Genomic DNA, 14,960 nt, shown 5'->3' with positions numbered 1-14,960 from the left:
AGGCTTGTGCCATCTGTCTTACAGTCGTTTCAGTAGGCGGGTAACAGACACAACAAATATTGTGTGCGCTTGTGTGTCTGTGTGCATGGAAGCGTTCCTTACCATGAAGGCAGTGTTCCTTTTTTTTTTCTTAAGTCTCTACGATTCTGTCTTCTGTCAAAATGTGATAGTCGTGTAAAAGAAAAGTCATCCTCTTTGCCCTTAACATGTAATCGACTTATATTCAGACATTTGCTCTCTGCATTGCACTGCTTCTGCAGTTTTAACACATTTTCCGAATGTTTGAACATTTTGTCTTTGGCGAAACCTTTAGTGTGAGAACGATTTCCGTTGCCTGGTGACAATCGTGCGACGGCGCCACGTCTCATCCGTGTCAGAAGTGATGCACTGGGAGGAGCACATCAGGGCTTTGTCTTTGCTCTCACAGCCACCATCTCAACGGTTAAACTGCTCTGACACATTTTCCCTCTTGTACATCATGAGAGTATTATAAAGGACAGCGTACCAGCGTGTCACCTGAAGAACAAATGGAAAAAAAGAGCATATTTTAAAAACTTGACGTACTTGCCGCCACAGACCCCCGTGCGACATTCAAGTACTAAAGTCGACGTTATCTCCTTAACTTGCTGCAGCAGAAAATAAAGCACCGCAACCATTTGGGCATTAACTTAAGAGCAAAACACTGTGACACATATTTACCACGACACCCAATGACAATAATAGCCTGAAACATCACGGTGATGAGCGCTGTGCATCTCACACAGTCGTACAGTAGCCGGGACTTGAATCTTAATGAGCATGCATCAGTGACATTAGCCTTTTTATTTATTTATTAATCATAACTAATGGTTAGTCTATTGATAGCGAAATGTCTTCTCTCATAGCTACTCTGTAAACATGGTCATAGACCAATGATTATTTCAAAGGGAGCTGGGTTAGTGCCAGAGGATATTTAGTGAAAATTACATGCCCTCCCACTCGCTGCGTGTAGTGCACTCTACCCATGGTCCTCATTAAAGATGCCTTCAAGCCCCCCCAAAAAACAGGACGTATTTACTCGCTTATAATCAATTGATTTAATCTACAGCACCACTACACACCAGTTTGAGCCCTGAGACTCATTACGTAGTGTAACATATATAAAACAAAGGCAAAGTTCAAGGCTTTTCACTGAAAACTATTGCAACTAAATGAAAGAATCCAGGGCCAATGGACATGAGAGCTCCTTCATTTTATATGACAGACGTATGGCGAGTTCACATCATCCACATACAACATTGCTGCTCATCCTTAATCAAGGATGTCTGCAAGTGTTGACTGTAATAAAAACAACAACACCATCAGTGTTAGTAGAAGTAGAAGCGGGGGAGGACTACTGTTTTGTAAAATGTAAAGTCTGTTAACTCTTGTCACTGTTGCCCATTATAGACAGTACTGCAGTCTATTACTAAATCACGAGTCCAAAACCAAATATTGTCCTTGTATTTAGGAAAAGAGCCATGCTTTCTGATTTGGCTCCCCTTATCTGCAATAAGGGTTCAGATTTGGTATAAACCTTTCTATGGCCAAGAAAATATCTCAGGGGTCCTTCACAGTGTCGAACCAACAGGGAATTATCATCCGATTATGCGGCTGCCCCCTCGGCTGTATGCTACGTTTTCAGCAGAGAGATGAAGTTAGCGACTAACTTGTAAATAGAGCGGAGCATTTAGCGGTTAAGGAGCCAAATACTTCCCTCAGGAGTTGTTAGAGACCAAAACAGAGTTAAAAGACCGATGAACCTTCGACGTAAATGGCAACTAGCGTGTAATAACGTGTCAGTGTTGCGTTTAAAACCTGCTCCTGAGTGCTGCTTTCATTTAGATGACTTCATGACAATTTATGTATTTTGTTGTTGATGAAAGAATGCCAGAATTAAACACAGCACCGTAAATTATCCTCCTAATGACATCATTATTCTCTGTGAATATTGGTTTCAGCCTCTCTGACTGCAATATACTGTATGTATTATTCATTTGAAGCTGGACCCAGAACAATTAGATTAGAACATTTGCATAATGGTTGGTCACAAAAGTATCTCTATTGACTAATTATGTCGTTGTTTTCCAAATACTGATACATTGGCCTTTTTGCTGGTGGTTTTTTTTGTGTCGTTTCTGAAGTAAGACTTTACTACATTGTCCCGAGGCTGATCATTTGTCTCTGTGGACTGATGTATTGATTCTTTATTATACAGTAGAGCCGGGATGTCAAGGATGCCAACACCCGGCTTCATTCCGCTGAACAGACGCGAGATTCCTCCTCTCTTTCATATAGATTTGATTGAATACTGAGCATAATTTACAGCAAATAATAAGATACTTCACACAAGAAATTAGGAGTCTGTGCAAATCCCTCATTCTTAAATGTTAATGCAATGGAAGGGCACTAAAATGTCTCACATCAGGAGGAAAAGGATGATAGGTTATTTCCTCAATATCAGTAGAGTAACCTTGAATGCCGTCTTTACGGTGGAATGCAGACACAATGCAAATATGACATTATACAATAACATATTGGAATATTAACTCAGCAGTCTGCTTTTATTAGAGCTGTCTTGTATGAATATATTGAAGAGGGTTGACACAAAAAAAAGATACATAAAGGCAATCATATTCAATACATTTAGCCTTTGCTTTACTTGATCACATCGATGCAACATATTGGCATAATAATAATGATGATGATAATAATAGTAACACACATAGCAATACTATTAATAACAATGATCAAATTCAAATTTAAAACGTTTGAAAATTAAACTTTTAGCCTTTAAGGGTGATTAACATTTATGGTGACACTGGTCAAGCCAATGCAGTACATTACAGAAACACAACGACCCTTAACGTACACACTGAGGCACACTGGAACGTTCTTGATCGTCGGTTTGGCCTTGGTCCGAGTCAGCGTGTGTTTTGTGCGCAGAAGACCAGACGGAAGGTGTAAAGCTGCCGAAAACAAACAAGAAGTGAGAGTCGTCCAGTTTGTGCTGCGCCGTTGGCTGCTTCTCAGCAGCTCCGTGTGATTAGTCAGTCGAACGATTGCTCACTGTCCTGTCGATGCGGAGGAAAGAGGCAAGAACTAAACGTATATTCATTTATGGCATCCGCATCTTCCTCTAAACGTATTGAATATCACAACATTAAAATCCTGTGGTCATACAGTTAGTTTGTATTTCTCTGTCTGTGAAGAATCTCAGTCCTTAGAGGTTCCAGCTTGTGGAAAGGTTTCGTCTGGGGTCAGATAAATACAGCAAAATAAGCTCTTTTGGCTGAGTACATAATTTAAAATGGCAAGAATTGTAAAGGTCACACAGGAAAATACTTTTTTTTAAGTATCCCTTTCATATTTGGACCACCGTGCCTTTTAATGGCACAGCTTGTTAGGCAGAGTTTTAGCTTTTTAATTGTCGAAATGTGTCCCACTGAAATGTGGTTCACTTTGTTGCCATGGAAGTCAGTTCCACATATTTGGGTCGATGCACACTGTTCACGACAGCATCGAGGTAAGTAGTGTACCACCGCATACCCGAGGATTGTTTTCGATTGCCTTCGAGATATGAACAGAGAGTCCCGGGTACAAACAGCCCAGGTGCTCGAATCAAGCTGAGATACGAGGAAAAGGCTCGACAGCAGTGCCGTTGCATGGAAGTTCTAAATATATCATCCTTTTCCATCACTTATTCAAATTAAGCCACAACATCACGAAGCCGTGACATCTTATAACCCAAACATCCTCAAGCTTTAAGCCTGAAAACAACAATGACGTCACCGCAGACAGACTGCATACAAAAGAGGAAGCGTTCACTATTTTCCACGATGCTCTAACTCGCATTAACACACACAAGGAGGCAAACGAGCAGAATAACTGAAATATTCATGGCTTGTTCACTTTAAATGTATCCTTCCACACCAGTGGTGCCGCTTATCAACCCGGAGATTAATGTTAACAACATTGCACCACTTCTGTCATGGTTTGTTTTTACAAACTGCTGGTCCATGAATTTTGTGAAAGTTAACGCAACTGTAGCAACTAGTTACGACAGTAGTCAACAGCGTTTGTTGTCAAAGTATGCCATTCACACATGGTTGAATATCCTGTTAACTTTCACTTTATACATCCGCAACTCTAACCAAGCCAGTAACTACCACTGCATACAAGTCCATTGTGTAAAAATGTCTACTCTGTTGTGAAAGTAAAGGGACTAAACGACACACTCTTTTATCTACCAGTGACAATCAGCAATGGGAGGTTGAGAGTGTGGAGTAAATAAAGGATGTATTGTAGGAACCGAGGGTGATGAGGATGGTGAGAGGTTGAGCCGAGCTGGGCAGGCTGATGAGAGTGACAACGCAGCTCAAGGTGATGGTAACAAGCTGGTGAGGCAGACTGGCGGGTAGGGTAATGAATCCGGAGACACAAGGACAGAAGAAGAAGAAGAAGAAGAAGAAGTAAATCAAACGGCACAAAGAAATGACTCTGATTGCGTCCAAAAACGACAAACTTCCACCGTGTTTGCAACAACGAAAGAACCTAGGTTGATCTACTGCACAGTGATGAGCTTGATGGAAGGCAGGCGTTTGTAATCAGTGGTAACTGGAAGCCACGCCCCCACGCCACACACCTTCTCCTGATCATCTTTCACGCCATTTGTTTGTTTGTGCAGCTGCGTGGAGGCTGAGCCATATGAAAGTTCCATCCCAAAACCCTCCAAAAGCTGGCCAGTAATGTACGGTAGAGCTAGGCTACCTCAAATTTTAAACATAATTTTGAACATTTTGAGCAGAAACGAATTCCGCCTCTCTGCAAACCTTTTATACAAAACATTTTCTATCAAATTCAAACTTCTTTAGTAAGGTCATATGTCCAACAAGAATTATTTGATAACACAGTCATGATGTTGCGCTGCGCTGCTCTGTCTTGTCTGTGCGTGTGCTCTTTTTGCCTCTTTTTGCGGACGCGTCGCAAATTTGTAAATTTTGTTATTCATCGCGTGAGAAAATGGACACGTTGCATTGTCGACTCACGGTCAGTGCGAGACAGTCCCGCACAACGCATTGTTTGTCGCCAGTCTCTTCGAATTGCCAGCTCAGCTCAAATTGTACGCACACAGATGCGCATGTAGTATTTTGAGCACTGCGGCAACATGTCAACACTGTTGGACGTTACTGGCCTCCAGGCGAAGTAGTGCAGCGAGTGAAAGCTATTGCTGTCTCTGCCGTTTCTGACATTTTGGCTTAGGTTCAAATTCACTCCAATGAATTCACACTGTCATCATGTTTACGATTAGATTAGTGATTTATGTAATTATAATAATGAGAGTGCATAGAACTAATGTCAGTGTAGTTGTAAAGGCGCTGTGGGAAGTCTACGGATGCTACTTTGATCATTAATTTAAACCGTAAATTAAGAAAAGGAAATCGTTATTTCTTAGGGATATGATGAATCCCTGTACGAAGAAGTTCATGAAGCTTCTTCTGCTTTTAGGTTATTTTTCTTTTCGGAAGTCATTATTCCGCACAAACTGGCAGTGGTTCAGATTAACAAGATTATCATAATGAACATGCCGAACAGCTGAAATTCCCCTCTAGAAGTCTCTCTTTTGACATTTAATAGAGGTATTAGGTTTGCCCAGCTGATACCGCCTCATTAAATCCTCAGAGTAGACATATAGCAGCATGGTTTTTAATTACATCCTGCAATCTAAAATCTAAATCATTTCTTCAAATTATTTGCTGAAAATGATGTTTAATGTATGAAACACATATTCAGTGCAATTACAACACAAATATGGGTTTGCTTGCAGCAGTGCCAGTAATATATGTGCAGCATTTAGACGAGATGGGAATGTAATAAGGCATTAATAAATATTGATGATGAACTTGAATGTTTCTCGCTTTACCTGGATAAGCATATCAAGTTTAATTTTATTTTTTGCTTACACCTTTCTTCCACCCACTGTGTTGTGATTGAACTGGTATTTGAGTGTGCTTGCCCATTTTCATCTCTGGACATTATTCATTTATCAAACCATTACTGGAACCTTGCAGTTTCCATCTGAAGTGATTGGAGATTTATACATCAGGAATGGCCTAATACAACAGGGACCAACAGTTTATCTATCCATCCATCCATCCATCCATCCATCCATCCATCCATCCATCCATGTCTCTGTCGTGAAACAAACAGCAGAAAGGAGCGCTGAGCAAAGAGATTTCTCTGACTTTAAAACATCTCAACTCAGGATACTGTATGCGCCTTTTGCCCTTGATAATGTGACTAGATTAACGTAGTGCACATTTATGCTTCTTCTGAATTTAACAATAATAGCATATGCTACAGTATATTATCTGAAACCTCTACACATCCACGGTACACCTTGTTTTTTTTCGGCCCCATTTACCTGCACAGGGTGCAAACTACTCAACTCCGACAAATAACCGCAGTGCAACTGTAGTTCTGCTCCATTTTTTTCTTCCTCAACAAGTGAAGGAGTTTAGAAGATGGGGACGTCTAGCGGTGACCTTCTCTGTACCGGCTTCACCCTTCCTTACGGACCTTCATGCCAGCTGCGATACCTTCCCCGGCACCGTCCGCTTTGGGCTAGCGTCCGCATACTTCAACGGCAGAAGAGCTGGACATATTCACCCGCGCATATCTGGACATCCAGATCCAGGAGATCCGCTGAGATGGGAGAGAGTTTTCTGGCTCAGCTCCCTCCATAGCGGGTTCTCATCCTGGCTCTCCCTCCTCCCCGTTGGGAGCACCGGAGGCTTGATGACCATGAGAGATACAAAGCCTCGCAATTCTGGCTTTCTCTATCTCCACCACGGCCAGGCAGCATTCCATTTAGGTCATGACGTTTGGTAATTTCTAGCATGGTTCTGATCTCAACCTGAGACGCCAGTCTAATCAACCAGAATACAACTCCTATGTGGGTTTGCACGCAGGATGTTTGGTTAAAGCATCATTCAGCACCTTGGATTTAGGAATCTAAAGGGAAGAGAAGCTCGAGTCACTCTAGCTGTCGGAGGAATGGCGCGGTGTACTACCCTAGTTTATACGACTTTGTGCGATCATCCAACATACTACAGTAGTCTGGGAATTGACAGAGAAATTCTGAATACCTCAGCTGTTGAGAGACCATCTGTGTACCCCTGCATGACAGATCAGAGCCGCTGAATATTCATGCGCCATCCCTCCCCTTATCACATTAGATTAGAACCCATGTGGCGAGATAGCAAGGGGAGAGGCTGACAACGCTGTTACGTTGTCAGAGACCCTTACAGCTTCGTGTTAAATAGCACATTTGCCAAATGGACTGTTCTGTGGCACTGGGTGGAATATGAAGTGTTTTTGTTCAAGTGTAGTGAGTAAAAGTTTCCTGTGTGTTTTGCCAGTTAAACACAAGGACCTACCATTTGATTCCAAATATGTGAGATGCGTGAAATGTCAACAGTTTAAAAATGTTTTCAGTTATATAAAATGAACACCGACATACAAGTCAAGTGTGTAAATAATACGCCGTACACACTTAACATTTCCAAGGCCATTGACGATGTGTCGAAGACGGAATCCTCAGTTATTATTTATTTTCTGATTATAGAGTAACACTCATTTAGAAAGCAAGTGAACCCTTTATAACCCTTTATGTATTTATACATAAATACACTGTGTTTATTGTCTTATGAATTGTATTATCTAGATTACAATTGTTTTGTACAGGAATGGCTGAAAGGAGCACAACTATCAAATGAAAAGAGAGCTTCAAAGACATGTTGGATCCCAGCAGATGACGCTGCCAATTTGCTCATTTATGAAATATGAACTCTGAGACAAGGCCACTGATATTTGACTTACCTAAATATGGCACAGAAATGGTGTGAATCACTGAGCCTCGAAGAGACGGCCAAGAAATACTCGTTAAAGAAGAAGCCTCTCTCGCGGCACTTTTAAAGCGATAAAACTGCTTTGGAGGAGAAACTAATATGAGCCATTATTGTGTCAATACACACTCACAACTACTTCTTCTACATTTCCCTTCTGTAAATCAGCAGCAGATGACAGCCCTCTTTGTAATGGCCACAATAATTGCTGCATCTCTTACCTTACAAAGTCAAAATGGATGCTGTGAATAAGTAACTGCCCAGTCAAGATGGTTCAAGTGTGCGTGGGTGTGAGTTCCTGGTGGGGTGGTGTGTGTGGGGGGGGGGGGACTCTGGGGATTGGGACGGACCCCATCGCATGGGTGATAAATCTTCCCATTAAGTGGCTGCAGCGGCACATTGGTAATTGATATCAATGTAGTTAAGGTGGAGACGTGACACATTTACAGGGCTGGTGCACTGGTCAGCTGTGCTTTATGTGCTCCTGTGGCTGCCACATGAATGAGGGTCACCTATGTGCCTCATGAATCCTTAAACAGCTGCTCTCCGCTGTTTGGGAGAGTCGGGCACTTTGTTATGGGACTTCAGCAAGTGCGTCTGCAAAAGCAGTGTGGCAAACATCTGTCGTGTGTAAAGAACAATGCTGTGTGAAATCTAAACACATTTGCATATGCATAGGTTCGCCCGCTCCTTTGAAAGGGGTCTTGAAGTATCAGCACTTTGTAGTTGTTGTTTTTTTTTTTGCTGGCAAACAAATTTCCTCCAGCATTTTATTTTTCGACTGCCTTCTCAAACGATAATGACAATGAAATATGCAAATGCATTTCACATATGGTCGCCCACTGTAACTGCTACTCCATATGCTGAAGAAAAAAAAACATTGTTAAAGCACATTTGGCTTTGCGTGGAACTGATACAGTATATTTATGATTAATGTTGGCACAGGTTAGTTTAAGTTTTTTTTACACTTTGTCATTTGTCTTCTTTAGGTGCGCAGGAGGTGGTGATCAGATGTCCCCTCAATCACATACAGTGCATCGGGACAAAAAAATGTATTCATTTCAATAAACTCTGCAATGGGGCCAGAGACTGTGAGGACGGCTTCGATGAAGGAGTTCACTGTCGAGGTAAGAGCCGAGGACGCTTTCACAACCTGATTCCTTTTTTTGCCTTGGGTTTAGAATGCATCCATTAATAAGTTCTCTCATTATCATGTTAATTAATCAGATCACGCTCATTTTATTTGGATTATTAAGATTGTGGAATTTATTTTACACATTAAATCTGCACTACATTTGTAAAATATATAACTGTGGAAAACGCTCTACTTTTATTCCCTGTTAATAGAGAATTATTATTCCGGACTTTAATCAAGTAAATTTGAGCGGAAGTGTTTTTTCTCTTTGATTATAGGAGTTCAGGGATTCTTTTCACTTTCGCTTAGATATGCACTGCTTAAAATCCATCTATCATCTGAAACGCATCCAGCTCTAAACGCATGATGGTTGGTGATTTGCTAATTCGTGAAATGGTGCCATGAGCTGGCACTTTCTAACTTTTGTGGTGAAACTGGTTGCCAAGGAGAATTCTCATCATCCCTCCTGTCACCGCAGCCAAGACACTCAGCAGGACAGCAACAGCAGGTGTTGTGTTGCACACAAGGTTTGGCTGTTTCTCTCATTCTTAGCAACTACACGGAGCTGCTCCAGACACCTGGCTCCTGTGATATGCCGAGCGTCGGCTTTATGATTGCAACCGTCTTCGCACAACAGTGGCCCCTGTCTGGCAGAGATCGCGACCTTTTTTGACCTGTAAGACGCCGTGTGAGTGCTAGGTGCAATGACACGGCCTCCGATTCGCAGCAGGGAAGAGTCCAAGACGGAGCAGAAAACTCGCCCTCCAACGTCTCACTCCCTGCAATGTTGCTTGCATTGAAGGATTTAATTGGTAGAATTCCTTGGACCGGAGAATAGGATTGAAACAGGATTGATTAAACCGTGTTCTGGCTACTTTCCAAATCTGCTGAATTGTTCCTGAGCTATACCAAACGGTTTTTAAGGGTTAATACCTTAAGGTCTGCTCATCCAACTAAGCAGGATAGAAGCTCTGAAAGCCTGGTTCAAGTTCTGTGTTCATGTCGTGTCAGGTTTAATTACAACGCAAAACCCCACCTGCTAGAACCGCTCAAGTCGGGCCGAGGTAGAACGCGCCAGGCAGTTTCTGCAGGCTCAGATGTCTCACAAGTTCCACAAGTGTGTCAACACAATGTCAGTTCATCCACTGATGCTGGAAGGACCAGGTGATTAATATCTACATTATCAGCTGCTATACCAGCCAACTCATTCAACGCTATATATATATGTCCATGAGAAGAAAGTCCTTCACACATACAGCAGCGCTAAGTAGCCGTAGCGATAATACATTTACACTGCTTGCAAATTGTAAATTACTGTCTCTATTACAGATCCCCCAAATGGAAACCAATTAGACACTACTCTAGTATAGTTCTAGCATACAATTAAAAATGATAGCACTAAGCCTCACCTTTCTTTATCTTACTGGGAGCACTAAAGGGTCTCTGCATAGTCTTTTACAGAAAGTAAAAAATGTAGATGGAACGAAGGTCAGACAAAGATGTTTTAATTGAATTCTGTTCCTCTGAATGTTTTTCCATTTCGGGGACAAAGCAATAGCACAAGGTTTCGATAAACCTCCCAATGTAATTCGGTGCAACTTGCAACTCAAAAGTAAAAAAAGAGGAGCTGAGCACCGAAAAATAAAAAAAGATTTCATTGCACAAATCCCTACCTTTTTAAATTACAAGCGACACATTTATGGATACCTCAAAGGTTGGAGAGTAAAATGAAATAATAAAATATATTATGTTTTTTAGCTCTTGTAAATTTTAATATGTTCAAATAATAATAATTAAAAATATAGTTTTACCGTTAATCAGAAATGTATATCATAATCTCCTACTTAATATTCGTTTTTTTGATATTCCATTTATACATAAACGAGCAACCAGACGGCTTTTCTTTTTACGCTGTTGTAAAAGGATCTGGATTCTGCATTTGTTGGTAAAATACTTTTCACAGAGAAGCTGAAGCTGTAAAATGATGTTTCCTCTCTGCGACGAGTTAAATGCCACACTTGGATTCATCCATAAGGACAACTTTTTGTTTCACTGAAGCACCATAAAGCAACCAACATTAATTTGATATTTGGGCTGCAAAATCTGTGCAGATATTAAATATAAATACACTTTTGAAAGATTTCCAATGTAATTTGGGTACATTTTTTTCACACACAAGTGGTGAGGCATTTTAGTAAATCATGCATAAACACATTGGTGCGATTTTTCTCCTGACTTGAACTGATATTTAGATTTGAACAAACCAGATTAATCCAGTCTTTTCCTCTTGCCTCAAAATAGTATTAGTCTCTCATTACGTGCCGTTCACACATTTTAGATTTTTAACATTACAGCCACTAAGCAGACGCTTTTATCCAAAGCGACTTACAGTTCAGCATCTATCTATCTTTACACCGTAGGCACAGGGGAACAATGTTTGGGGTTAAGTGTTTTGCTCAAGGACACATAGAGAGGCGGGGATCGAACCGCCGACCCCCTGATTGAAGGACGGCTCTGCTCTCCACTTATCCACAGTCACCCTTTATGGCTTCACGGCTGCCATAATTCACATCTGCTTTACGTGTTGACTTTCCATACTTTCTCATGATCGACCCTGTTGAGTAACCTTACTGTGGCCTTGTGTAGACCATACTTGAAATATACCTTGCTTTTCACAGGTTTCTCTACAGTACAACGGCCTCATCTTCATTGTCTGGCCTTTTGCGATACTGCTATGAGTTCCACACACTCGTAACCTTGTGAACTGCATTCATGCACTTTACATGTCAGCCTGATGGCGTTTCACACACATCCCTTCTCATGGAATAGGCATGGCACCGCTGTGTTCTACATTTGATTAAAAGGCACTCTCTGATATGAAAGAATGTGTGACCTGAATGCGAACGATCCACCTCTCAATGCAAAACTGCAGTCCGCCTCTTTGACTTCCTTGTAAGGTAGTAAGACAGATTAGGTACATTAGTCTTGTAGAAAATATACATTTGTTGTCTTTCTGCACAAAATGTAAATGTAATGTTAAAGATAAGCATGAGACTAATTCCCGTTTGTGTGGCTCCGACCTTCTGCTCCGTCACTCAGGGACACATACTGTGCAGTATGCTTAGTCCCACACGGACGGACCAAACTCATTTGGAAGCAGGAGAAATTGAGGTCACCAAAGCGAAGTTTTAGGCAACCAGCTGGGTCTCTCACAAAACTCCCCCCCCCCCCCCCCCCCCCTCCCGTTCCTGCCCACCTCTTATGAATATACATGCTGAACATCCCGAGAGGCCTTGATATGAAGGTGCCCAGATGGAAAACCACCAAACTCTTTTCGTTCACCTTCAGGAAACTTGCTCATTCTTAATCACATGCTCGTGGCTGTGCCGGGGGATCTCTGAAGTCTCTACTGCTTGGCTTAAGGAAGACAAATGTCAGATTTAAATGAACACAATTCAGCTTCAGTTGTCACATGTTCTCCTAAGGTCAGTCCCAGGAAGTGGTCGTAAACAAATATCTTCCAAATGTACGTGGTGAGTAAAAGGAAAGACATGGAGCTGCGTGGAAACTGCATTTGGAGACTTTGTCAACCTAATGCTTGGCATTAGGTCTCTTCTAGATTTGAAAATGAAAGCTTAATTCTGATGCCAGGCTCAATCCATGTTTGTTCAAACAGTTTACTCAATGTTTTCACTTCAAAAAGAGCGGCATTTTTTGTTATGGGAAAAAAAACAACATGATGGTAAAATCATTTGCATTCTGCTTTTTGTGAAACTGTTGAGGACCTCTGCTGGAGACTGGATCGTGACTCAGAGCAGTGAAAGATCTCAGATAGATTGAAGCCAACTCAACGCCGTCACACTGCTGCCTCAAAGTGAATGTCAGCAGTACAACCTTGACTATATATAGTACAGGACATTACATAAGGTAGCGATGAATACCCATTGAATTTTTTGCTGAACACTTCATTTACTATTCAGTTCCACGGCAGTTACAGCTAAGCCCCGCCCCTCGAACGCAGACTGCACAATCATAGCGTAGCATGGGATCAGAAATCGGGTCCCGCATGCCAAATATGGGTTCCAGACAGTTGAACCATCTTCAGCTAAGATGATTATGTAATACAGAGACAGACTTCGACAACGTTAAGCTTCATTTGACGCCATTTAAATATCGCCTGTAGGAGATTGGATGTAGGTAACTGTTGTTGTAAAAACATATGTTCAAAGCGTACGGAATTTATAAAAACAGCTTTTTCTTTGCGTGCTTGTGTACCTTTGATGCGTTAGCACCCGGTGACTACCTCGCTCAGACCGGCAGTACGGAGAAGAGCGGCTCCCTTGAAAGTGACACCAGCTAAAATAACATCATTTATGTTCCGTTTTTAGACTTTTGCTCTTGTTTATTGTTATGCACCAAATCACCAAGACAAATTCCTTGTCTGTGCTATAAAAGGATTAATGCAGTGAGTGAGAGAGCAGAGGAGAAATTATTAGTAAAGTCTATAAACCTCTTCTCTGTGCCTCCCGACCACGTCGAGCGATTTAAAGCTGAATACTTTTTCAGTTTCATTGTTTTCTTCGCCTAAATAATCCACTGAGGTGTAATAACGCCGGCTGAAGCGGCCAGATGGACTGCGTGTGTAAAGTTATTACAATCGTTATGATACAGGAGGATTCACAAGGTTGTTAAATTTGTGACACACTGTTGTAGCACATGATCTGGACAGTTTACGCACAAGTTATGGCTTTGCTACTTTTTGGCATTATGCAGTACCCAATTCACAGTCTGTTTATGAGTCAACAGCTTTATTTTTAAGGAGGGTTTTTGACATTTTTAAATGTACAATTCATGATCTTGTTGTATTAGAGGCTTTACGTATCAACAATGTTTAAACAGGTGATAGGGAAAAACAACTTGGAAAAACAAACTGTTCATTTATCATTGTGATTATGAAAATGTAATCCTTTACTACAGGTTGTAAATACGGACAACACATTTCTCTCTTTCACAGCAAAACTTTATTTGAGTAGACAGATGACGATATTAATTATCCAATATTCTCTACAGTATTTTTGAAACGTGTTTCAAACATGATCTGCAGCTTTGACAAACATTTCACAGCATAAATATAGCAATAACTGTCTGACAAGAACAACCGTCTCACATTTATATTAGATCAGTAATTCCACCTTCGGCTCTATTGACATGCTGCCTTATAGGGTAACATTAAGTTTAAGTGGTCTGGCATTGTGTGTAGTGACAACGGCATGGGGACGTGCTCCTGCAGTAATCGATACACTATTAATCTGAGTACTTCTGTATGTTTATTGGGTGTCTTTTCACCAGAAATAATTACCTGACTGCTGTTTCACCGTCTTCTATTTTCATCCGCCACGCTACTCGCTCCGTTTGCGTTGCAGTTACATCTGCATGCTGACACGTTCTCCCTGAACCTCCCAGAGGGTGAATACCGGCATTTATTATTTCAGCATGCAAACATGATCTAGTACAAAATCAAAATACGTATGACCCTGAATAGAGCGTAATATGAGACCGTATAACATCTGAGCTCGCTTTATTGCATTTCATCCTTCTATTACTTCTCCTGACTTTAACCCCCACTTGTAATATCACGATGGTGGTAGTTTTTTGACAAACAAGTGCCATCAGATACATAATATACAGATATATATGTAGCGTGGATATGCTGTATTCGCATTAACAAGTCTGCATATTGGCTTTAATCACTCGTATGCTGACACTAGTGTATCATAATTGGCACTTTCTGTGCATATTGTGTCATCGCCGAGAATGAATACAGCCGTTTTTGTGTGAATGCCCAGAAAGATCATCAGCATTAAGTTTTATGAGTCAGTAACTGGCTGATAAAAAACACC

At 41.2% G+C, this 14,960-nt stretch overlaps 1 protein-coding gene across 1 annotated transcript in view; it reads left to right on the top strand.

Moving 5' to 3' along the window:
• lrp1bb (low density lipoprotein receptor-related protein 1Bb) overlaps window positions 1-14,960 on the top strand; it is a 232,969-nt gene that overhangs the window by 73,382 nt on the left and 144,627 nt on the right. Inside the window, exon 2 of the mRNA XM_068701483.1 lies at window positions 8,915-9,052. Coding sequence (XP_068557584.1) covers window positions 8,915-9,052 — 138 coding nt within the window. The remainder of the gene's footprint in view (window positions 1-8,914; window positions 9,053-14,960) is intronic.

Source organism: Cebidichthys violaceus, unplaced genomic scaffold, assembly GCF_023349555.1.
Source record: "Cebidichthys violaceus isolate CVI_PGR_0920_01 unplaced genomic scaffold, fCebVio1.0.p SCAF_11, whole genome shotgun sequence".
Classification (NCBI taxonomy): domain Eukaryota; kingdom Metazoa; phylum Chordata; class Actinopteri; order Perciformes; family Stichaeidae; genus Cebidichthys; species Cebidichthys violaceus.
The sequence above is the reverse complement of the archived record's forward strand: the minus strand, read 5'-3'. Positions and strand labels throughout refer to the sequence as shown.